Here is a 26,629-nt window from a genome sequence, read left to right on the forward strand (position 1 = left end):
CTTCCTCTCCTTCTCTTCCATGCCCTCCCCCTCTTCCTCGTTCTCTGCATTTCTCCATTACTTGCCTGCTGCCCTCTTCTCTTTCTCTGCATCTCTATCTCTTGCCCATTCCTCTCTCTAACCCCCCCCAGTCTAACTCCCTCCCTCTCTCTTTCTCTGCTTCCCTCCATCTCGTTCTCTCCATGCAGCAGAGGGCAATCAGGGGAGTAACGTAGGTCGTAAACAAAGTCACATGACGGAGAGGGAGGCCTGTAATAGGGCAGACTGAAAACTGCTGACTCAAACATCAGACCAAAATGTCTTTGATGACCCCAGCAATATAGAGACGGAGGGGGGGGGGGGGAGTAGATAGAGAGGGGGTGGGGAGAGAGAGAAAATATGTCAGGGAGAGAGGGAGAGAAAGAGGGCGGGGGTGAGAGGGAGGGATGACGGGGGAGTGAGAAGGAAAGAGATAGGGCTGAACAGAAAGGGAGTTGAAAAGAAGGAACTAACCTGCCCTTACCTGATTGGCTGAAAGACTCTGGCCTCTCAACATTGATTTAGTAAGAGACCGAGAGTACAGACACGTTGGCTATTCCTCCCTCAATTGTCTAAGAAGTCTGTCCTCTCTTCCTGTCCTTCAATGCACTGATCTGAAATAATTGACCAGGAAAGCCAGCCTAATGATGAGAACTGACCAGGAAAGCCAGCCTAATGAAAACTGACCAGGAAAGCCAGCCTAATGCCGAGAACTGACCAGGAAAGCCAGCCTAATGCCGAGAACTGACCAGGAAAGCCAGCCTAATGCCGAGAACTGACCAGGAAAGCCAGCCTAATGCCGAGAACTGACCAGGAAAGCCAGCCTAATGCCGAGAACTGACCAGGAAAGCCAGCCTAATGCCGAGAACTGACCAGGAAAGCCAGCCTAATGATGAGAACTGACCAGGAAAGCCAGCCTAATGATGAGAACTGACCAGGAAAGCCAGCCTAATGCCGAGAACTGACCAGGAAAGCCAGCCTAATGCCGAGAACTGACCAGGAAAGCCAGCCTAATGATGAGAACTGACCAGGAAAGCCAGCCTAATGATGAGAACTGACCAGGAAAGCCAGCCTAATGCCGAGAACTGACCAGGAAAGCCAGCCTAATGATGAGAACTGACCAGGAAAGCCAGCCTAATGCCGAGAACTGACCAGGAAAGCCAGCCCTATGATGAGCTTCCACCTGTCAAGTCTTTGACAATCATTGCAGATGAAGGGTGAAGACAAGATGAGGAGAGGATGGATTTGCAAGCAATTCAGAGCAAGAGATGCTTATGGACTGACCGACTGCGGTCTGTGTGTGTGTACAGTAATATTACCTGTACGTTGACATCCTCCTTCTTGAATATGAGGGAGCGGACTTCATTAGGGTCCACACTGAAGATGGCTTTCAGCAGAGAGGGCTGAATGGGAGGACACAGAGAGAACTATCAGTCACTGTGTGTGTATATGTGTTAAAAATAAATATATATTTTTGATTATTTAGTATTATAGCTACTATTATTATTGTTGTCGCTGTTGCTTTCATAATATTTAGGTGTATCACTTCACCTTGGCAACATTGACTTTATCATTCATGCCATTAAAGCAGATTGAATTTGAGTGAGTGAGTGAGAGACAACAAGAGCAAACAATGGAAAGAATAGATAGTGAGAACACTGGAGAGAGAGATGGAAAGGTGTTAGATCATTTTCCTCTGAATGACTTGGCTAGACGACTAACAAGACAGAACCTGTTAACATCCTGCTTGCTAACGTTACTACAGTTTGGTTACATGCTGACAATTATGACAGGGCTTTTTCATCTAAAAGGACCCATGAGCGCCAACATCTGAAGGTGAGCGCCAACATCTGAAGGTCATAGCAGCAAAAAGCTAAAAGTCTATATTTGAGATATTAAGGCATATAAACATTTTCAACCATTTCCCACAGTTACAGTGGGGCAAAAAAGTATTTAGTCAGCCACCAATTGTGCAAGTTCTCCCACTTAAAAAGATGAGAGAGGCCTGTAATTTTCATCATAGGTACACTTCAACTATGACAAAATGAGAGAAAAAAATCCAGAAAATCACATTGTAGGATTTTTTATGAATTTATTTGCAAATTATGGTGGAAAATAAGTATTTGGCCAATAACAAAAGTTTATCTCAATACTTTGTTATATACCCTTTGTTGGCAATGACAGAGGTCAAACGTTTTCTCTAAGTCTTCACAGACTTACAAATACTCTTGGTATTCAGGCCAAAGAGTTCAACAGACTATATAATCTTATTTCTCATGGACAGAGTCCTTTAGTTGCCTTTTGGCAAACTCCAAGCGGGTTGTCATGTGCCTTTTACTGAGGAGTGGCTTCCGTTTGGCCACTCTACCATAAAAAAGGCCAGATTGGTGGAGTGCTGCAGAGAAGGTTGTCCTTCTGGAAGGTTCGCCCATCTCCACAGAGAAACTCTAGAGCTCTGTCAGAGTGACCATTGGGTTCTTGGTCCACTCCCAGACCAAGGCCATTCTCCTCTGATTGCTCAGTTCGGCTGGGTGGCCAGCTCTAGGAAAAGTCTTGGTGGTTCCAAACTTCTTCTATTTAAGAATGGAGGCCACTGTATTCTTGGGGACCTTCAATGCTGCAGACATTTTTTGGTACCCATCCCCAGAGCTGTGCTTCGACACAACCCTGTCTTGGAGCTCTACGGACAGTTCCTTCCACCTCATGGTTTTTGCTCTGAAATGCAGTCAACAGTGGGACCTTGTATAGAAAGGTGCGTTCCTTTCCAAATCATGTCCAACAATTGAATTTACCACAGGTGGACTCAAATCAAGTTGTAGAAACATCGCAAGGATGATCAATGGAAACAGGATGCACCTAAGCTCAATTGAGTCACATTGCAAAGGTTCTGAATACTTACAGTTTAAGTCGGAAGTTTACATACAGCTTAGCCAAATACATTTAAATACGTTTTTCACAATTCCTGACATTTAATCCTAGTAAAAATTCCCTGCTTTAGGTCAGTGAGGTTCACCACTTAATTTTAAGAATGTGAAATGTCAGAATAATAGCAGAGAGAATGATTTTTATCAGCTTTTATTTCTTTCATCCCATTCCCAGTGGGTCAGAAGTTTACATACACTCAATTAGTATTTGGTAGCATTGCCTTTAAATGGTTTAACTTGGGTCAAGCTTCCCACAATAAGTTGGGTGAATTTTGGCCCATTCCACCTGACAGAGCTGGTGTAACTGAGTCAGGTTTGTAGGCGTCCTTGCTCGCACACACTTCTGCCCACACATTTTCTATGGGATTGAGATCAGGGCTGTGTGATGCCCACTCCAATACCTTGACTTTGTTGTCCTTAAGCCATTTTGCCACAACTTCGGAAGTATGCTTGTGGTCATTTTCCATTTGGAAGACACATTTGCGACCAAGCTTTAACTTCCTGACCGTTGTCTTGAGATGATGCTTCAATTTATCCAAATAATTTTCATTCATCATGCCATCTATTTTGTGAAGTGCACCAGTCCCTCCTGCAGCAAAGCAACCCCACAACATGATGCTGCCACCCCCGTGCTTCACGGTTGGGATGGTGTTCTTCGGCTTGCAAGCCTCCCCCTTTTTCCTCCAAACATAACGATGGTCATTATGGCCAAACAGTTCTATTTTTGTTTCATCAAACCAGAGGACATTTCTCCAAAAAGTACAATCTTTGTCCCCATGTGCAGTTGCAAACCGTAGTCTGGCTTTTTTATGGCGGTTTTGGAGCAGTGGCTTCTTCCTTGGTGAGCTGCCTTTCAGGTTATGTTGATATTGGACTCGTTTTACTGTGGATATAGATACCTTTGTACCCGTTTCCTCCAGCATCTTCACAAGGTTCTTTGCTGTTATTCTGGGATTGATTTGCACTTTTCACACCAAAAGTACGTTCATCTCTAGGAGACAGAACGCGTCTTCTTCCTGAGCGGTATGACGGCTGCGTGGTCCCATTGTGTTTATACTTGCGTACTATTGTTTGTACAGATGAACGTGGTACCTTCAAGTGTTTGGAAATTGCTGCCAAGGATGAACCAGACTTGTGGAGGTCAATTTTTTTTCCTGAGGTCTTGGCTGAGTTCTTTTGATTTTTCCATGATGTCAAGCAAAGAGGCAATGAGTTTGAAGGTCGGCCTTGAAATACATCCACAGGAACACCTCCAATTGACTCAAATGATTAGCCTATCAGAAGCTTCTAAAGCCATGACATTTTCTGAAATTTTCCAAACTGTTTAAAGGCACAGTCAACTTAGTGTATGTAAACTTCTGACCCACTGGAATTGTGATACAGTGAAATAATCTGTCTGTAAACAATTGTTGGAAAAATGACTTGTGTTATGCACAAAGTAGATGTCCTAACCGACTTGCCAAAACTAGTTTGTTAAGAAATTTGTGGAGTGGTTGAAAAACGAGTTATAATGACTCCAATCTAAGTGTATGTAAACTTCCGACTTCAACTGTATGTCAATAAGGTACTATTATTTATTTATTTTAAATTTGCACACATTTCTAAAAACCTGTTTTCGCTTTGTCATCATGGGCTATTGTGTGAAGATCGATGAGGAATTTTTTTAATGTAATACATTTTAGAATAAGACTAACAACAAAATGTGGAAAAAGTCAAGGGATCTGAATACTTTCCAAATGCACTGTATCTTTAAGATATTTTCTAATTTCTCTCCCTCATGAGGTAAAATAAAATAAAAAGTTCACAGAAGTAACAAGTAAAGGTAGACCTACTAATTAGTTATAGTTTTGACTGATAATAAGTCATAAACAAACTTGATAAGTGAATAAAACTCGATATTTTGTAACAAATCAGTAACGGAATTACTGCAATTGAATTGGCTACAATTGGAAAACATAGTAGTCACAAACCAGTTGGGTCACCAGCTACAGTCCACTGGAATACTGTTATGTTCAGCTCATAACTGTTTTCCCCCCCTCTTTCTGTCGTCTGGTGGTCAAAGCATATTATGGCAAGAACAGCTCAAATAAGCAAAGAGAAACGACAGTCCATCGTTACTTTAAGACATTAAGGTCAGTCAATTCAGAACATTTCAAGAACTTTTAAAGTTTCTCCAAATTATGCTTCACGGAATTCAAGTAACAGACACTACATCAACTGTTCAGAGGAGACTGCGTGAATCAGGCCTTCATGGTTGAACTGATGCAAAGAAACCACAACTAAAGGACACCAATAAGAAGAAGAGACTTGCTTGGGCCAAGAAACATAAGCAATGGATATTAGACCGGTGGAAATCTGTCATCTGGTCTGATGAGTCCAAACTTGAGGAGATTTTTGGTTCCAACCGCAGTGTCTTTGTGAGATGCAGAGTAGGTGAACGGATGATCTTCGCATGTGTGGTTCCCACCGTGAAGCATGGAGGTGGTGGTGTGATGGTGCTTTGCTGGTGACACTATCAGGGATTTATTTAGAATTCAAGGCAAAAACCACAGCATTCTGCAGCGACACGCCATTCAATCTGATAGGCGCTTAGTGGGACTATAATTTGTTTTTCAACAGAACAATAACCCAAAAAACCCACCTCCAGGCTGTGTAAGGGCTATTTGACCAAGAAGGAGAGTGATGGAGTGGTGACCAAGAAGGAGTGGTGCATCAGATGACCTGACCTCCACAATCACCCAACCTCAACCCAATTGAGATGGTTTGTGATGAGTTGGACCGCAGAGTGAAGGAAAAGCAGCCAACAAGTGCTCAGCATATGTGGGAACTCCTTCAAGACTGTTGGAAAAGCATTCTCACGAAGCTGGTTGAGAGAATGCCAAGAGAGTGTGCAAAGCTATCATCAAGGCAAAGGGTGGCTACTTTGAAGAATCTCAAATATAAAATATATTTTGATTTGTTTAACACTTTTTTGGTTACTACATGATTCCATGTGTTATTTCATAGTTTTGATGTCTTCACTATTATTCTACAATGTAGAAAATAGTAAAAATAAAGAAAAACCCTTAAATGAGTTGGTGTGTCTAAACTTTTGACTGGTATTCTATGTTCAAGCATGGTGGTGGCTGCATCATGTTATGGGTATGCTTATCATAGTGCAGGACTAGGGAGTTTTGTGGAATAAAAAGAAACGGAATAGAGCTAAACGCAGGCAAAATCCTAGAGAAAAACCTGGTTCAGCCTGCTTTCCAACAGACACTGGGAGACAAATTCACCTTTCAGCAGGACAATAAACTAAAACACAAAGCCAAATATACACTGGAGCTGCTTACAAAGATGACATTGAACGTTCCTGAGTGGCCTAGTTACAGTTTTGACTTAAAAATCGCCTTGAAAATCTATGGCAAGACTTGAAAATGGCTGTCTAGCAATGATCAACAACCAACTTGATAGCGCTTGAACAATTTTTTCAAGAATAATGTACAAATATTGTACAATCCAGGTCTTCAAAGCTCTTAGAGAATTACAGCTGTAAATTGCTGCCAAATGTTATTCTAACATTTATTGACTCAGGGATGTGAATACTTATGTAAATTAGATATTTCTGTATTTAATTTTCAATACATTTGCAAAATGTTCTAAAAACATGTTTTCACTTTTTCATTATGAGGCATTGTGAGATTTGTTTTATGTAATCCATTTTGAATTCAGGCTGTAACAACAAAATATGGAATACGTCAAGTGGTATGAACACTTTCTGAAGGCACTGTATCTTTTCGTTTTAATTCGGAGCAGAGTTTTTGGCAAACCTGGTCGCATAAACTGAGGGAGATTACCCTAATTTTGTTACCAAACTTTGCATCTGCACAGTTCTTCCAGTAAATGTTTTTGTTGAATTCTCTGTCTAAATTGTTCAAAGTAGTCCTTGTGCTTGGAGTTGTATGGTTTGTTAAACTTTGAAATCAATGTTTTTGGTTTGGAATACATTTTAAAGTGAACATTGAGTCAAAGCATCATTCCGTTACAGTGGAATTGCCCTACAGCAGCTTCATTCTGGGCTACAGTAGTGAGTTTGTGTGTATCAAACAGCATACTGGATCACAGTCCCCATGTTTTTATATAAACCCCCTCAATCCATTCTGATCCTAAAACCAACTCTGCCAGTCAGCACCCCCCCCCCCCCCCGCCAAACCTCCCCCCTCTTCTCAGGTGTCTGGCATAGCAGGAGTACAGGCGGGGGGAGGGGTCAGTCAGTGTATACGGGAAGGGGGTCACTTTTATGACACTGGCAGCTGCAAAGCCCAAAAGAATTCACTCACAAACACACATGTGCCTGACACGCACTCTCTGAAAGGTCCCCCCTCCACACACACATTAGCCGTATCACTCTGTTTGCCACCTGTGTGTCTGCAACAGAAAGCCAGCCAGGCTGTGAGGGGTTAAAACACAACCTGGCCACCTGGTCTGTCAGACACCAGCTGGTCTGAGAAAAGGAGTGTAAAAGAGTAAAAGAGGAATGAAGGCTTCTGTCTGAGGAGTCCTTATTGAGAGAGAAAGGGTGAATGAATCTCCTACATCCATCCATCTCTCACTCCCTCCTTTTGCGGGTGTGGGAGAGCATGGTGATGCCTGATACTGACTGTGATTAGCACACAGACGTGCCACACACAAGGCAGGTACCACCAATGTTTAACATGGGGTTATTTAATTCAAAGCATAGCTATTATTTTCTCGCCTCTAAATAACAATATAACAGTGAGGCATGTTTGTATTTGCCTGTACAGGCCATTATTATTATGACACTGACTAACTACAAGACAAGAACCAACAACACTCCTATTCTTCTCTTTTTAGGCGATTCTCTAACTTCCCATCTAAAGCTATATGGGCTAGTCAATGGAGTCCCCATTAAAAGAGCTTTTTAGTCCAGGACTAAGCTTCAACCTGTCCGAGTGGCAGGTTCTAACCTCTTATCTAAAACGCCATACCGGATCTACAGCCACATTGGTTGGGTCTCTTTTAACAAATGTAGTTCATTATGCAAAGGACTATGCAAAATGTTAGGCCTATGTCAAAACTACAAATGTAAATCTGCTACTGGCAGCCAGTATCTTCCTTATCACTACCAGTTAGGATGTTTGAAACATTATTACACTAGCCATAACCAAACAAGCTAAAGGCTTGGTACATACTTCACTATTAGCAACATTCCACCTTATATTGTGTGTGCTGTGCAGTATACGCATCTGTATTGTTTTGCCGGTGCTATTTAAATTGTGCATGACAGATTCCCTCTCGAGGACAATAAATGATTCTATTCAAAACACTCACAAGCTAAGTGCATCTCTAACCCTGGCAAAAACGCTAACCCACAGCCAACCAAAACAGCGGAGGTGGTCCCTCAGTCTCACCTTGTCTTCCTGAGCTCTGCGACATACGGCATGATGGGACTTGCGGTCCGGAGAGGGTTTGGGGTGAAGGAGGGGAGAGGGGTGAGGAGGAGAGGGACGAGGAGGAGAGGAATGTTCCTCCTCCTCATCCTCCAGCACCACGATACACACACGGCTCGCACGCTCCGACCGCATCGTTAACACACACATACAACGTACCCCCTTAAATCAGACACATACATTGTACCGCTCACATACACACACGGCTCTGTAGTTCCAACTGTCCTCGTTCTCTTAAAAACACACTGTACCCCCTCTCCACACACCAGCCCCCCCCCACTGTAACAGTGCAGCTCCTGGGGTATAATATAATCCAAGCTGAAAGCAGCTCTGTCCTCTCGATGTCCTTCACTCTTACCGAGCTACAGCAGTCTGGCAGTCAGGCAGCTCCCTCGCCCTCACACACACACGCGCTCTCTCACTCTCTCTCTCTCTCTCTCGACACACAGTGGCTAGGGATTCCTCAGTATAATGGCAGCAGCGGCATGCGGCAGACTGATCTGACTGGCTAGCACACAGGAAGCTACATATCCTCACTACCGCCTGTGCTGCTGTAGCCAAACACACACGCTCACATACACACACAGAGGCCCTATGATTAGTGCGGACAATGCTGTGAGCCGGAGCTGTGTGTATTTGTTGCTCTATTCAGAAAGCTGCTGAAACCAGCGCTTTCATATAGAGAGAGAGAGAGAGAGAGAGATGAGAGAGAGAAGGGGGCGAGAGAGAGAGAAGGGGGAGGGGGTGAGAGAGAGAAAAAGAGGGGATGGGGTATGGTAAAAGGGGGTGGGGAGAGCGAGGGGAACAGCTAGCAGTAGGTAGGTAGCTCAGCAGCACAGCAGTCAGTCAGCTATCCTCCTGTTCTCAGTCCAGACAGACAAGCACTGGCAAAAAGGTCACATCCTGGATCTGGTGCAGCAGTACTGGTCTACACTGTAGTCTGTATTGTTCTATAGTGGTCTGTACTATATAAGTCTGTACTGTTTTATAGTGGTCTGCACTGGTCCTTAATGGTGTCTATGGTGGACACCTTAATGGTGTCTATGTAACTGGTCTGTAATTATGTCTGCACTGGTCTGGTCCATAGTTTCTGTACTGCTGGTTTGTAGTGGTCTGTACTGGTTTGTACTGGTCGGTGTTTTTATTCAGGCACAAAGGCTCTGCTGTGTTCTCCATTAGGAGAAGAGAGGCTTTATCCCTCTCACAGAACTTAAATTGAAGTGTATGCCAGTGTGTGCGTGTGTGTGTGTGTATGCCAGTAACCCCATTGGTGCATTGGTGGCTGAGCTTCCCCTATTCCCTCATTATAAAAACTGGAACAAACTGGCAAGACAACTAGAGCAGTGTGTGTGTGTGTGTCTGTTGTAACTGTTTTCATATGGGAGGCAGAGCCTGAGAGCCTAGAGGAGCATTCTAGCCTAGCCACAAAACCCCATTAAATCAGTGTGTGTGCATGCATTCTCCCACTTTGCTTTGTGTGTGTGTGTGTGTGTGTGTGTGTGTTGGAAGACTTGCAATAGAGCAGATCTAAATCATATGACCAGTCTGTGTCCCCAGTCTGTCTCTATGGTATAGACATCGGAGGGGCTACCAGCACCAGATTTGGGCCGTTTGCAGAAAAACAGCACCAGTTAGAAGAACCACAGAACATGTCTATTCTGGGAAACATCGTCCCATAAGGGTGTACTGACATAAAGCAACATCTCACAGATGATCAAAAGAAATAGGATGCACCGGAGCCCAATTTAGATTGTCATAGCAAAGAGGTGTGAACACTTAGGTAAAGAGATGTGTGTGAGAGAGAGAACAGGCATGCTTACCCTGATCTTTTTTCTAACCCTGCTCACATTATCTGTGTGTTTGTAATGTAGGACTCATTCACACATGGATGCTCACACGTACCCAAACACACCCAAGGCCTACACACCCACGGCAACGGGTAAGTATTGGTATTCAGTAACATAGGGACAACCAGCTCCAGCCTCATGTGAACACATCCACACACAGTCCTGCATTCATCAATACAATTTGGGTTTGCGCTTCCGAGGCTTGAAAACTGACAAACTTATGTTTTGGAATATGGATGGATGGGAAGTCAGAAACGCCATGAGTTATTAGACATATTGTTCCTGCTCTGTGTTCGGAATAAAGGTCATCTGTTCACACACACACACACACACACACACACACACACACGGGGAGGATGTTGAGCTACCAGACGCCATCTAGAGGAGAGGCAATGATCTACAGTGCCTTCAAAAGTATTCATACCCCTTGACTTTTTTGTGGCCTTACAGCTATTAGCCCATACAAATGCATTGAATAAAATATTCACTACATGGAACAGCAGATAGGACCCCACCAAAAAAATCAAAAAGGAAGTTTGTTCTGAAGTGTCTGTCCTATATCAGAGAGATACTGTATAAAAACTTTCAGGAAATAAATATATACAGTACCAGTCAAAAGTTGATACACCTACTCATTCCAGGGTGTATTCATTTATTTCTACTATGTTCTACACTGTAGAATAATAGTGAAGACATCAACACTATGAAATAACACATGGAATCATGTAGTAACCAAAAAAAGTATAAAATATATTTTATATATGTGAGATTCTTAAAAAGTAGCCACCCTTTGCCTTGGTGACAGTTGCACACTCTTGGCATTCTCTCAACCAGATTCATGAGGTAGTCACAGAATGCATTTCAATTAACAGGTGTGCCTTGTTAAAAGTTCATTTGTGGAATTTCTTTCATTCTTAATGCATTTGAGCCAATCAGTTGTATTTTGACAAGGTAGGGGTGGTATACAGAAGATAGCCCTACTTGGTAAAAGACCAGGTCCATATTATGGTAAGAACACCTCAAATAAGCAAAGAGAAACAACAGTCCATCATTACATTAAAACATGAAGGTCAGTCAATTCAGAACATTTCAAGAACTTTTAAAGTTTCTTCAAGTGCAGTCGCAAAAACCATCAAGCCCTATGATGAAACTGGCTCTCATGAGGACCGCCTCAGGAAAGGAAGACCAGGTTACCTCTGCTGCAGAAGATACGTTTAATAGAGTTACCAGCCTCAGAAATTGCAGCCCAAATAAATGCTAAACAGAGTTCAATTAACAGACACCTCAAGATCAACTGTTCAGACGAGACCGCGTGAATCAGGCCTTCAAGGTTGAATTGATGTAAAGAAACCACAACTAAAAGGACACCAATAAGAAGAAGAGACTTGCTTGGGCCAAGAAACACAAGCAATGGACAATAGACCGTGGAAATTTGTCCTTTGGTCTGATGAGTCCAAATTTGAGGAGATTTTTGGTTCCAACTGCAGTGTCTTTGTGAGACGCAGAGGAGGTGAACGGATGATCTCCACATGTGTGGTTCCCATCGTGAAGCATGGAGGAGGAAGCGTGGTGGTGCTTTGCTGGTGACACTATCAGTGATTTATTTAGAATTCAAGGCACACTTAACCAGTATGGCTACCACAGCATTCTGCAGCGGCACGCCATCCCATCTGGTTTGCACTTAGTGGAACTATGATTTATTTTTCAATAGGACAATGACCCAACACACCTCCAGGCTGTGTAAGGGCTATTTGACCAAAAAGGAGAGTGATGGAGTGATGCATCAGATGACCTGGCCTCCACAATCACCTGACCTCAACCCAATTGAGAGGGTTCGGGATGAGTTGGACCACAGAGTGAAGGAAAAGGAGCCAACAAGTACTCAGCATATGTAGGAACTCCTTCAAGACTGTTGTAAAAGCATTCCAGGTGACTACTTCATGAAGCTGGTTGAGAGATTGCCAAGAGTGTGCAAAGCAGTCATAAAGCCAAAGGGTGGCTAATTTAGATATACACTGCTCAAAAAAATAAAGGGAACACTTAAACAACACAATGTAACTCCAAGTCAATCACACTTCTGTGAAATCAAACTGTCCACTTAGGAAGCAACACTGATTGACAATAAATTTCACATGCTGTTGTGCAAATGGAATAGACAAAAGGTGGAAATTATAGGTAATTAGCAAGACACCCCCAATAAAGGAGTGATTCTGCAGGTGGTGACCACAGACCACTTCTCAGTTCCTATGCTTCCTGGCTGATGTTTTGGTCACTTTTGAATGCTGGCGGTGCTCTCACTCTAGTGGTAGCATGAGACGGAGTCTACAACCCACACAAGTGGCTCAGGTAGTGCAGCTCATCCAGGATGGCACATCAATGCGAGCTGTGGCAAGAAGGTTTGCTGTGTCTGTCAGCGTAATGTCCAGAGCATGGAGGCGCTACCAGGAGACAGGCCAGTACATCAGGAGACATGGAGGAGGCCGTAGGAGGGCAACAACCCAGCAGCAGGACCGCTACCTCCGCCTTTGAGCAAGGAGGAGCACTGCCAGAGCCCTGCAAAATGAACTCCAGCAGGCCACACAGCAAACCTTCTTGCCACAGCTCGCATTGATGTGCCATCCTGGATGAGCTGCACTATCTGGCCAGCAGCTAGCCAGCTAGCCAACGTCCACCGTCTACCGAATAGCAGCTGCGAATGTAGAAACTATTACACTGTAGAAACTATTACATTCAACGGAGCGACTTGATTAGTGTAGTGTTAGCTAGCTACATAGTTGTCTTTGCTGTCTTCGTAATTTACCGAGGTTAGCTAGCCAGCTATTTGTCGTCCCTATTTGTCGTCCCTCTTAACGTAGGAAACACTGCTAGCTAGCCAGCAGCTAGCCAGCAGCTAGCCAGCTAGCCAACGTCTACCGAATAGCAGCACTGTAGAAACTATTACATTCAACGGAACGACTTGATTAGCGTAGTGTTAGCTAGCTTCATAGTTGTCTTTGCTGTCTTCGTAATTTACCGAGGTTAGCTAGCCAGCTATTTGTCGTGCCTCTTAACGTAGGAAACACTGCTAGCTAGCCAGCAGCTAGCCAGCTAGCCAACGTCTACCGAATAGCAGCACTGTAGAAACTATTACATTCAACGGAACGACTTGATTAGCGTAGTGTTAGCTAGCTACATAGTTGTCTTTGCTGTCTTCGTATCCGAGATAATTGTGTAGTTTAGAGTGTGTAGTTTAGTTTAGAGTAATTATCGTAATTTACCGAAGTTAGCTAGCCAGCTATTTGTCGTCCCTGTTAACGTAGGATACACTGCTAGCTAGCCAGCAGCTAGCCAGCTAGCCAACGTCTACCGTCTACCGAATAGCAGCACTGTAGAGACTATCACATTTACATTACATTGCAACGGAACGACTTGGTTAGTGTAGTGTTAGCTAGCTACATAGTTGTCTTTGCTGTCAAGATAATTGTGTAGTTTTGAGTAATTGTCTAGGTTACCTAGCCAGTTACCGAGGCTACCTAGCCAGCTACACTTTCAAACTAAGTCAACAACGCAGCCACTGCTAGCTAGCCTACTTCAGGAGCACTGTATCATTTTAGTCAATAAGATTTCTTGCAACGTAAGTTTAACTTTCTGAACATTCGAGACGTGTAGTCCACTTGTCATTCCAATCTCCTTTGCATTAGCGTAGCCTCTTCTGTAGCCTGTCAACTATGTGTCTGTCTATCCCTCTTCTCTCCTCTCTGCACAGACCACACAAACGCTTCACACCGCGTGGCCGCTGCCTGGTGGTCCCAGCGCGCACGACCCACGTGGAGTTCCAGGTCTCCGGCAGCCTCTGGAACTGCCGATCTGCGGCCAACAAGGCAGAGTTCATCTCAGCCTATGCTTCCCTCCAGTCCCTCGACTTCTTGGCACTGACGGAAACATGGATTACCACAGATAACACTGCTACTCCTACCGCTCTCTCCTCGTCTGCCCACGTGTTCTCGCACACCCCGAGAGCTTCTGGTCAGCGGGGTGGTGGCACTGGGATCCTCATCTCCCCCAAGTGGACATTCTCTCTTTCTCCCCTGACCCATCTGTCTATCGCCTCCTTTGAATTCCATGCTGTCACAGTTACCAGCCCTTTCAAGCTTAACATCCTTATCATTTATCGCCCCCCAGGTTCCCTTGGAGAGTTCATCAATGAGCTTGACGCCTTGATAAGCTCCTTTCCTGAGGATGGCTCACCTCTCACAGTTCTGGGTGACTTTAACCTCCCCACGTCTACCTTTGACCTCACCCTCTCACCTTCCCCCCCTACTCACAAGGCAGGCAATACGCTTGACCTCATCTTTACTAGATGCTGTTCTTCCACTAATCTCATTGCAACTCCCCTCCAAGTCTCTGACCACTACCTTGTATCCTTTTCCCTCTCGCTCTCATCTAACACTTCCCACAGTGCCCCTACTCGGATGGTATCGCGCCGTCCCAACCTTCTCTCTCTCTCCCCCGCTACTCTCTCCTCTTCCATCCTATCATCTCTTCCCTCTGCTCAAACCTTCTCCAACCTATCTCCTGATTCTGCCTCCTCAACCCTCCTCTCCTCCCTTTCTGCATCCTTTGACTCTCTATGTCCCCTATCCTCCAGGCCGGCTCGGTCCTCCCCTCCTGCTCCGTGGCTCGACGACTCATTGCGAGCTCACAGAACAGGGCTCCGGGCAGCCGAGCGGAAATGGAGGAAAACTCGCCTCCCTGCGGACCTGGCATCCTTTCACTCCCTCCTCTCTACATTCTCCTCTTCTGTCTCTGCTGCTAAAGCCATTTTCTACCACTCTAAATTCCAAGCATCTGCCTCTAACCCTAGGAAGCTCTTTGCCACCTTCTCCTCCCTCCTGAATCCTCCTCCCCCTCCCCCCCCCTCCTCCCTCTCTGCGGATGACTTCGTCAACCATTTTGAAAAGAAGGTCGACGACATCCGATCATCGTTTGCTAAGCCAAACGACACCGCTGGTTCTGCTCACACTGCCCTACCCTGTGCTTTGACCTCTTTCTCCCCTCTCTCTCCAGATGAAATCTCGCGTCTTGTGACGGCCGGCCGCCCAACAACCTGCCCTCTTGACCCTATCCCCTCCTCTCTTCTCCAGACCATTTCCGGAGACCTTCTCCCCTACCTCACCTCGCTCATCAACTCATCCTTGACCGCTGGCTACGTCCCTTCCGCCTTCAAGAGAGCGAGAGTTGCACCCCTTCTGAAAAAACCTACACTCGATCCCTCTGATGTCAACAACTACAGACCAGTATCCCTTCTTTCTTTTCTCTCCAAAACTCTTGAACGTGCCGTCCTTGGCCAGCTCTCCTGCTATCTCTCTCAGAATGACCTTCTTGATCCAAATCAGTCAGGTTTCAAGACTAGTCATTCAACTGAGACTGCTCTTCTCTGTGTCACGGAGGCGCTCCGCACTGCTAAAGCTAACTCTCTCTCCTCTGCTCTCATCCTTCTAGACCTATCGGCTGCCTTTGATACTGTGAACCATCAGATCCTCCTCTTCACCCTCTCCGAGTTGGGCATCTCCGGCGCGGCCCACGCTTGGATTGCGTCCTACCTGACAGGTCGCTCCTACCAGGTGGCGTGGCGAGAATCTGTCTCCGCACCACGTGCTCTCACCACTGGTGTCCCCCAGGGCTCTGTTCTAGGCCCTCTCCTATTCTCGCTATACACCAAGTCACTTGGCTCTGTCATATCCTCACATGGTCTCTCCTATCATTGCTATGCAGACGACACACAATTAATCTTCTCCTTTCCCCCTTCTGATAACCAGGTGGCGAATCGCATCTCTGCATGTCTGGCAGACATATCAGTGTGGATGACGGATCACCACCTCAAGCTGAACCTCGGCAAGACGGAGCTGCTCTTCCTCCCGGGGAAGGACTGCCCGTTCCATGATCTTGCCATCACGGTTGACAACTCCATTGTGTCCTCCTCCCAGAGCGCTAAGAGCCTTGGCGTGATCCTGGACAACACCCTGTCGTTCTCAACCAACATCAAGGCGGTGACCCGTTCCTGTAGGTTCATGCTCTACAACATTCGCAGAGTACGACCCTGCCTCACACAGGAAGCGGCGCAGGTCCTAATCCAGGCACTTGTCATCTCCCGTCTGGATTACTGCAACTCGCTGTTGGCTGGGCTCCCTGCCTGTGCGATTAAACCCCTACAACTCATCCAGAACGCCGCAGCCCGTCTGGTGTTCAACCTTCCCAAGTTCTCTCACGTCACCCCGCTCCTCCGCTCTCTCCACTGGCTTCCAGTTGAAGCTCGCATCCGCTACAAGACCATGGTGCTTGCCTACGGAGCTGTGAGGGGAACGGCACCTCCGTACCTTCAGGCTCTGATCAGGCCCTACACCCAAACAAGGGCACTGCGTTAATCCACCTCTGGCCTGCTCGCCTCCCTACCTCTGAGGAAGTACAGCTCCCGCTCAGCCCAGTCAAAACTGTTCGCTGCTCTGGCACCCCAATGGTGGAACAAACTCCCCCACGACGCCAGGTCAGCGGAATCAATCACCACCTTCCGGAGACACCTGAAACCCCACCTCTTTAAGGAATACCTAGGATAGGATAAAGTAATCCTTCTAACCCCCCCCCCCCCCTTAGAGTTAGATGCACTATTGTAAAGTGGTTGTTCCACTGGACATCATAAGGTGAATGCACCAACTTGTAAGTCGCTCTGGATAAGAGCGTCTGCTAAATGACTTAAATGTAAATGTAATGTAAATACTTTATTATATATAATCATTTTTTTTTTTAATGAAAAAAAATCCCAAAACCTGTTTTTGCTTTGTCATTATGGAGAATTGTACATAGATTTGTCCTTGTCAATATACATTTAATCAGTTTCAGAATAAGGCTGTAACGTAACCAAATGTGGAAAAAGGGAAAGGGTCTGAATACTTTCCGAATGCACTAAGAAAGATCAGGATTTTTTATTTGTATTATCTTTTTGACAAGTATTTAACCCCTTATTTTTGGCGCTAAAGAGTCTCAATACATTCACTGTACTTCCATTTTAAAAAATTCAACTGGTACCTGGGGACCTTCAGATGAGTCTTGTGAGCATCCTAGAGCAAAACATGTGCGTGTTCATGAGAGAGGGGTCATATTAGTGTGTACTCCAAACTGGTCGGACGCTACAGACAAAAGTTGGCAGATCAGCTGTACCAAATTCAGACAAGTCCCAAGAGGCTTGTGGGGGGGGGGGGGTCTTGGAGCAAAACGGAGACCACCATTGTGTTTGTGAGAGTCTCATCTTTCCATAGAGGGGTCATAATATACCGAACAAAAATATAAACGCAACATGCAACAATTTCAATGATTCATATAAGGAAATCAGTCAATTTAAAATGCATTAGGCCCTAATCTATGGATTTCACAAGACTGGGAATACATATATGCAACTGTTGGTCACAGTTCCCTTTAAAAAAACAATTTTTTAAAGGTCCTGGTGTGACCTCCATTTGCGTCATGCAGTGCGATACAACTCCTTCGGAATAGAGTTGCTCAGGCTGTTTGTGGCCTGTGGAATGTTGTCCCACTCCTCTTCAACGGCTGTGCGAAGTTGGCGGGAACTGGAACACGCAGTCGTACACGTCGATCCAAAGCATCCCAAACATGCTCAATGGGTGACATGTCAGGTGAGTATGCAGAACATGGAATAATTGGGACATTTTCAGCTTCCATGAATTGAGTACATATCCTTGAGACATGTTGCTGTGCGGAGGATCAATGGCACGACAATGGGCCTCAGGATCTCGTCACGGTATCTGTCCATTCAAATTGCCATCGATAAAATGCAATTGTGTTCGTTGTCCATAGTTTATGCCTGCCCATACCATAACCCCACCGCCCCCCGTCGGGCACTCTGTTCACAACGTTGACACAATGTCAGCAAACCGCTCTCCCACACATGTCTGTTGGACATTGCTGTAATCATCATGCTAATTGCACAATCCCTCAAAACTTGAGACATCTGTGGCATTGTGTTGTGTGACAAAACTGCACTTTTTAGAGTGGCCTTTTATTGTCCTCAGCACAATGTGCACATGCTGTTTAATCAGCTTCTTCATATGCCATATCTGTCAGGTGGATGGATTATTTTGGCAAAGGAGAAATGCTCACTAACAGGGATGAAATACAAATTTGTGCTTTTGAGAGAAATATGCTTTTTGTGCATACGCAACATTTCTGGGATCTTATTTCAGCTCATGAAACATGGGACCAACACTTTACATAGTGTTTGTATTTTTGTTCAGTGTAGTTTGTAGGCCAAACCGTTCAGACGCTACAGACGATTTTGCGAGAAGAACGATTTTCGGGATGTCTCATGGTCTGACAAACACCGTTCTAGCTCTGACACTTTTTACCGTAGATGCGGAAGTGCGACATCTGCGGATTGAGGTGCATCAGATCTCTAGCTTAAACTAATATATTTTAATAGGGATTTTCTGATTATGCTAACTCAATTTCCGCAGGGGCGCGGACATCAAATCTAGGGGGGTTAAGTTAGATGGAGAGCGGCGGTAAACAGCAATTTTCAAGTCTTTCCACAGATTTTCAAAGGGATTTAAGTCTGGGCTTTTGCTGGGCCACTCAAGAACTTTCACATCCTTGTCCAATTCACAGTATTGCTTTGGGTGTATGTTTGGGGTCATTGACCTTGGGCAAAGATTTACATTCCAGTCTCCTTGGTTGTTTGCACTCTGAAGCAGGTTCTAATCAAGGATTTGTCTATATTAGGATCCATTCATTGTTCCGTCTATCCTTACCAGTCTCCCAGTCCCTGCCGCTGAAAAGAATCACCATAGCATGATGCTGCCACCACCATACTTCACAGTAGGGATGGTGTTAGACGGGTGATGAGCTGTGCCTGGTTCTCCCCAGACAGTGTTTTTTATTCAGGCCAAAGAGTTACATTTTAGTCTCATCAAACCATAGAATCTTATGCTTTATCATCAGTCTTTCACATGCCTTTTTTTGTTGCAAACTCCAGGCGTGATGTCATGTGCCTTTTTCTCAGCACTGGATTCCATCTGGCCACTCCCATAAAGCCCAGATTGGTGAAGTGCTGTAGAGACTGTTGTCCTTCTGACAGGTTCTCCCATCTCAGCCAAGGAGCTCTGTATTTCTGTCAGAGTGGTCATTGGGTTCTTGGTCATCAACTTGACTAAGGTCCTTCTTGCCCGGTTGCTCAGTTTGTTCGGACGAGAAAGCTTTAGGCAGAGTCTGGGTAGTTCCACTCTAGAAATAGTTTTATACCCTTCCCCAGATATATGCCTCATCACAATTCTCTCTCAGAAATATACAGACAGTTCCTTGGACTTCATGGTATAGTTTCTGCTGACCTGCACTGCCAACTGTGGGACCTAAATCATGTCCAAACAACTGAATTGGCCACAGGTGGACTCCAATCAAATTGTAGTGACATCAAGGATGATAACAAAAATAATTGGATGTACCTGAGCTCAATTTGGAGTGAGGAGTGTCATAGCAAAGGGGTGTGAATACATTTCTAAAAACATGTTTTCACTTTGTCAATATGTAGTGTGTGTATATGGGTGACACAAATCTACTTAATCAAATTTGAATTCAGGCTATGACACAAAATGTGGAATAAGTCAAGTGGTATGAATACCCTCTGAAGGCACTAAGAATGCAACACAAACAGTACAGAAATACAATATGAAAAAAATAAGGAACAGCATGTCAGAAATCGGCTCAATGTTATTGGAACACACTAAACAAACAAAATGGAGATGTATGGATAAATCACTTCTCAAATATTTTTGGCTCTATAACAAAGAACAAAAACATATACATGATAATTTACAAAACTTAGATTTAGCTATTAAAGACTACCAGAGCCCACTGGATTCTCCAACTACACTGAATGAACTACAGAAAAAAAAATACAAACCCTCCAAACCAAAAAGGCCTGTGGGGTTGATGGTATCCTAAATTAAATTACATAATATATAGACCACAAATTCCAATTGCCTATACTTAAACTCAATAACATCATCCTCAGCTCTGGCATCTTCCCCAATATTTGTAACCAAGGACTGATCACCTCGATCCGCAAAAGTGGAGACAAATTTGACCCCAATAACAACCGGGGGATATGCATCAACAGCAACCTTGGGAAAATCCTCTGCGCCTTTGGGAAAGTATTCAGACCCATTGACTTTTTCAAAAAAAAAATTACATTACAGCCTTATTCTAAAATTGATTAAATAAAAAAAACTCATCAGCAATCAACACCCCATAATAAGAAAGCAAATACAGGTTACACATTTTTGCAAATGTATTAAAAATAAAAAACAATTATTAACATTATTTCTTGAGCTGTTTCTACAACTTGGGAGTCAACCTGTGGTAAATTAAATTTATTGGACATGATTTGGAAAGGCACAGATCCTGTCTGTACTTGGAAAGGCACGCACGTCTAGAGTAACCTGGCACCATCCCTACGGTGAAGCGTGGTGGTGGCAGCATCATGCTGTGGGGATATTTTTCAGCGGCAGGGACTGGGAGACTAGTCAGGATCGAGGGAGAGATCAACAGAGTAAAGTACAGAGAGATCCTTGATGAAAACCTGCTCCAGAGAGCTCAGGACCTCAGACTGGGGCGAAGGTTCACCTTCCAACAGGACAACGACCCTAAGCACACAGCCAAGACAACACAGCAGTGGCTTCGGGACAAGTCTCAATGTCCTTGAGTGGCCCAGCCAGAGCCTGGACTTAAACCTGATCGAACATCTCTGGAGAGACCTGAAAATAGCTGTGCAGTGATGCTCCCCATCCAACCTGACAGAGCGTGAGAGGATCTGCAAAGAAGAATGAGAGAAAATCCCCAATTGCACGTGCCAAGCTTGTAGCGTCATACCCAAGAAGACCTGAAGCAGAGTATGATAGCTAAGGAGATGGAAAAAATTCTGGCATTAGATTGCAAATATGCAGAGGGCTTCGAAAATGGAACACACTAGAAGGATGTTGTCATCTGGAGACGGGTGTTTTATACATCTTCAAACTAAGGGAAACCATGGCACCCGTGACAGAGAGGGAGAATCGTTCATCCATGGTTGTGAGTGTTCATGATATCACTGCAACAACTGCCTTTAGTCTTGAAATATTTGGTTGTTTAGTACACTACAGTACTCGCTCTGTTTAGCACATGGCCTCACGTGAATCCTTAAAGAGATGGGTGGGGCTAAGGCTTAACAGGGTGTGAACAATGCTGAATGGATGTAGACAAAGAGCTCTCCAGTAGGTGTACCAAAACATTCCAGGGCCATTTTCTCAAAAGTGGGTTTACAAGTTTATCAACTTTCAAAGCATAATTACTTTCCCATTGTTCCTCAACTGTAGTGTATGATATACCATGTTCTAGAGTCTCAACTTTTGTTCAATGTAAAAAACACAATTTCTAATTTTGCTACATAAGACCGAATCGAGCCGGTCGGTCACATTTGTAATGTTAATTTTATTTTGAAACTTTTGTGAGTTTACTGTTCATTTCTGAATGTTTACATTTACTGTACATTTGAGTCAGGGGATTGGTAATGTTCTCTACTTGCGCCGTGATTGGCTCAGTGTTCTGTCAGTCATGGGGACATTACGTCACTGCAAAATTTACAGGTAGAGCTACAAAATTCAAGCCCCTTGGGTGCTGCCATAGAGTTATATTAGAAGTGCTCATACAAGAAGGCTCAAGGTCATTGGGTACAGATAAAATGACATGAAATCACGTTATATCTATCGTAGCTTTGATTGGACTGATCATGTCAACATCATATTTTCAAAATCTTAGCTACCAAGCTAGCAGTCATCATCATGAAACAAGTCGACAATCTAATGGCAAATCATTTTATGAAGAGAAATTATAGATAAAACGTATCAGTACGAAATGGCAAATTCAACAATGAGTGGTTTGGAAGGAATCAGTGGCTAACTGCAAGCAATCCCTAGTCTGCTATTCAGTGGAGTGGGTGTGTGGTCCACGTCTGGGTTTAAGGGTCTCTTTTCCAAGCTTAAAAGGATAAACATTCAACATTGGCCATGCTGTCAATCCAGCATGACTTCTGCTGCATTCAAAACAACTGGAAACTCAGAACTGGGAAATCTCAGACTTCAGTGAGTTCAAGACAATTGGGAACTCTGGGGGGGGGGGGGGAAACAGTCATCCAACTCGGTATTCCAAGTTGGGAACTCAGGCCTCTTTCAAAAGCTCCGACCTGAAGATCACCGACGTCATGATTCAACCTTGTTTATTTCCCAGAGTTCCCAGTTGTCTTGAAAGCACCATAAATCCAGAGAATGCCAGACTTTGATGACAAAGTTTGATGACCAAATTTGCCCACAAAGGACCACCGCGCCACCTTCCTGTTGAAAAGAATCCAGTACATCAAGGTGAGTCCAAAAATGTCTTGTATGCTGCTGCAAAAATTATGTAATATGCTGTGTATGTTTTGTAGTAAGCTGTTCGTAGCCCATGTGCCTCACCCTAATAATTTGTTCCCTTTCCCCCCTCACAATTTAGCCTACTGTTCTAACTTGGTGGTGCACATGTAGCCTATAGCCTGTTTTAGAGAAATGTAATCATTGAATAAGAGCTTTCATTGTCTGTTTATATGCCCCATTTATTTATCCTATGGTTGTGACTTGATGTACAGGGAGAATACTGTAAGAACGGCCCATGTTCTGAATTCTGTCGCTGTACATTTCAAAAGTGCTGAACAAATAGTTATATTGACTACATCCGTACTAGCTCATTAATGTCTTAATTAAGCAATAAGGCCCGAGGGGGTGTGGGTATATGGGTAATATACCATGTCTAAGGGCTGTTCTTAAGCATGACGCAACATGGAGTGCCTGGATACAGCCCTTAGTCATGGTATATTGGCCATATACAAACCCCCAAGGAGCCTTAATGCTATTATAAACTGGTTACCAACGCAATTACAGCAGTATAAATAAATGTTTTGTCATATCAGTGGTATTCGGTCTGATATACCACAGCTTTCAGTCAATCAGCATTCAGGGCGTGAACCACCCAGTTTATAATCAAAATGACAAATTGCCTCGTATGTGCTCGTTGTCCACTTATGCCATAGTCAGTAGAAACCACATTTGTTTAAGCAAGTCTATCCACATCGACGGGACAGCAGTGGAGAAGCTGGAAAGTTCCTCGGTGTACATATCACCGACAAACTGAAATGGTCCATGCACACAGACAGTGTAGTGAAGAAGGCGCAACAGTGCCTCTTCAACCTCAGGAGGCTGAAAATAAACGTGGCTTGTCACCAAAAACCCTCTAACTTTTACAGGTGCACAATCGAGAGCATCCTGTAGGGCTGTATCACCGCCTGGTACGGCAACTGCACCACCCACAACCGCAGTACTCTCCAGAGGGTAGTGAGGTCTGCACAACACATAACTGGGAGCAAACTACCTGCCCTCCAGGACACCTACAACACCCGATGTCATGGGATGGCAAAAAATATCATCAAGGACAATATCCACCCGAACTACTGCGTGTTCACCCTGCTTCCATCCAGAAGACGAGGTCAGTACAGGTGCATCAAAGCTGGGACAGAGATTGAAAAACAGCTTCTCTCTCAAGGCCATCAGATTGTTAAACAGCCATCACTAGCACAGAGAGGCAGCTGCCCACCTACAGACTTGATATCATTGGCCACTTTAATAAATGGAACACTAGGCACTTTAATAATACCACTTTAAGAGTGTTTACATATGAGATAAGTAATGCGAGATATGTATATACTGTATCCTACATGATCTATTCTATACCATCTAAGCCGCTCTGTCACTGCTCATCCATATATTTTATATATTCTTATCCCATTCCTTTACTAGAGTGTGTGTATTAGGTTTTGTTGTGAAATTTGTTAGATATTACCTGTTAGATACTGCTGCTCTGTCAGATCTAGAAGCAGAAGCATTTCGCTACACTCGCAAAAACATCTGCTAACCATGTGTTTGTGACCAATAAAATGTGATTTGAAGTCTGCTAAATCAGCTGTTTTTTTATTTTATAAGGCAGTAAATAAGCCTTAACGAACAGTTTGTGGACGCCGTTTGTCACCGTTAGTGTTGTGGCTTTGCTGGCATGCATCGATATTTTTTGTTGTTGTTGAGTTTGCCCCACCAAGATTTACATGCTAAAATTGACACTGGTGTGTGTATTCCTAAAAACACATTTCAGAAGAATCAAAACACCTTAGGAACTGGAGAATAGACTAGCCTACTATAACAGACAGGGAGTGTTAAGGCAAGTGTGTGTATATTGGAAGGATATTGGCAGACAGAGGGTGCATGCTCTTGTGAGTGGGCAGTACACTAAACAACTTGTAGAGTGTCAACCTTTGGATACACTCACGTGCAAACACCCCTTTTGGACTTTACACCTGTTGCTGACCAGCTGAGAGTTATCTGTCATGGCGCCAGGTGACTTTCCATGTAGCTATGCTTTAACAAAGTAATTTTCTGGCAAAAATAAGTTGGCTAAAGCAATATAACTTACATATCTACCAGGCTTTAACTTCGGCTAAATATATAGCTAGCTAGCTAATTATAAGGGTTTCGAGTCGTTATTACTTTATGCAAACGACCCAAATGTAGGCTAATTTAGCTAAACGACAAGCGGTTTCTTTCAGTAACGTTAACTAGGATAGTTGCTAATTAGCCCACAACCTACCTGGTCTCGAATCTTTAAAACCATCGTTTTTCTTGGTTCGCCGATGTCTTAGTTTTACCGGCGTGTCTAGCTAACCGTCTGTTGAGGGTTATGGCCCGTTATAGTCCCGTTTGCATCACGCTCTCTCCTTCCAAAGACAGGCACGCAAGAAACCAAACAAACCCAACAACATAACAGCCGCTAGTAAGAAGACTATTGATTGGCTAGAGGCACGTTCCACCCAGCAGCAATAACGATGCTGGTTAGCCAGCTGCAGATGAGCTTTGCGAATGAGGGATTCGTTTATCTGTCCCGGGTTACCCAGTGGTTGGAGTTTAAAGCGGGTGATAAGTGATTGCATTCGTTTTGGAACCAGGCTGCCTGCCTGCCTCCAGGGCGTGAACAGGGTGCCCCGCTCTGGCCGACTGCGATGTCGACTCAAAACTACAGTGACGCAAAAAAGCATGTGGAGTGATGAGTAGGATTCTGTGTTTTCACATGCAAATGTGATTGGTTTTGACAAAAATGCTTTATCTGCCTTCCCAAGGAAAACTAGTTTGAAAATTCAAACATTTATTTAATGGAAAAGAGATGTTGTATGTTTCTGGACAATGCACAATGATGCCTTGTTGACAACATGACCAAGACAGATTTTGAGAAGGGCATTCCTCCCTGCTTTCGCCGATGGTGACGGGCAATTTCCCGGTTCAGCCCAGGCCAGCCCCAGCCAGCGTAATATAACTCCTTCCGTGTTTCATTGAGAAAATCCACTTAGAAAATATTTCACATAACGGACCTAGAATAAAAATGTGGGATAGATAGGCCTGCGGGAGCAACTTTCACTGGGGATGGGAACGGGGACGACATGTCCCCCACATTATGAAATTGCATTTTTGTCCCCACCAGGTTTATCATTGGAATGGGATACAAACAGGGCGATGGTGTGCTTTAGGACCATGCGGACCTCTCCGAGGGGGCGGATGTTAAGAGTGTAAAACAACTGGAGAAAAAAAACTAATATATATATATAGTTATTTGCCCCCACTTGTAAAACCAAAGTTGCGCCCGTGGTCAGAGGTCTACTGTATGTGCATCTCTCAGATTTGACAATTGATTGAAAACTCCCACTATTAATCATTATGAAATAGATTAGTTCAACTGTAAACGTCAACTGTAGCTAGTAAATCTACAGAACAATTCTAATAACTACTTTTGAGGCGATCTTGTGAAATAAAATCCCTACAACCTGTCAAACACTGAGGGGATTCGATTAAGCTGGGTGCCCAGGTAAGCAAAGTCGGCTCAAAACAAAAGTGACGTAACTAAGTACGTGTGGAGTAATGAGTATGATTATGTGTTTTCACATGTAAAAGTGATATTGCTTTTGATACAATACAATATTACTATACTTCCCAATGAAAACTAGTTTGAAAATTCAAACATATATTTTATGGAGAAGAGATGTATATTTCTAGACCGTGCACTATGTTGCCTTGTTGAACACTTCCAAGCAGCACAGATTCTTGCTCGATTTGAGAAGGGCGCTCCTCCCTCACCGCTTTTGACGGTTCATGTCACGGGCCATAGACTGGTGCTCTGCGGCAAAACAAAACTACCTCATGAAGCTGGTTGAGAGAATGCCAAGAGTGTGCAAAGCTGTCATCAA

General features: G+C 44.1%; 1 protein-coding gene across 1 annotated transcript in view; it reads right to left on the minus strand.

The window, feature by feature from the left end:
- LOC139555035 (serine/threonine-protein phosphatase 6 regulatory ankyrin repeat subunit A-like) overlaps window positions 1-8,862 on the minus strand; it is a 31,385-nt gene extending 22,523 nt beyond the window's left edge. Inside the window, exons 1-2 of the mRNA XM_071368422.1 lie at window positions 8,354-8,862; window positions 1,338-1,421 (exon numbers count right to left, since the gene is read on the minus strand). Coding sequence (XP_071224523.1) covers window positions 1,338-1,421; window positions 8,354-8,542 — 273 coding nt within the window. The 5' untranslated portion in view covers window positions 8,543-8,862. The remainder of the gene's footprint in view (window positions 1-1,337; window positions 1,422-8,353) is intronic.
- Window positions 8,863-26,629: the final 17,767 nt, after the last annotated feature.

Source organism: Salvelinus alpinus, chromosome 26, assembly GCF_045679555.1.
Source record: "Salvelinus alpinus chromosome 26, SLU_Salpinus.1, whole genome shotgun sequence".
Lineage (NCBI taxonomy): Eukaryota > Metazoa > Chordata > Actinopteri > Salmoniformes > Salmonidae > Salvelinus > Salvelinus alpinus.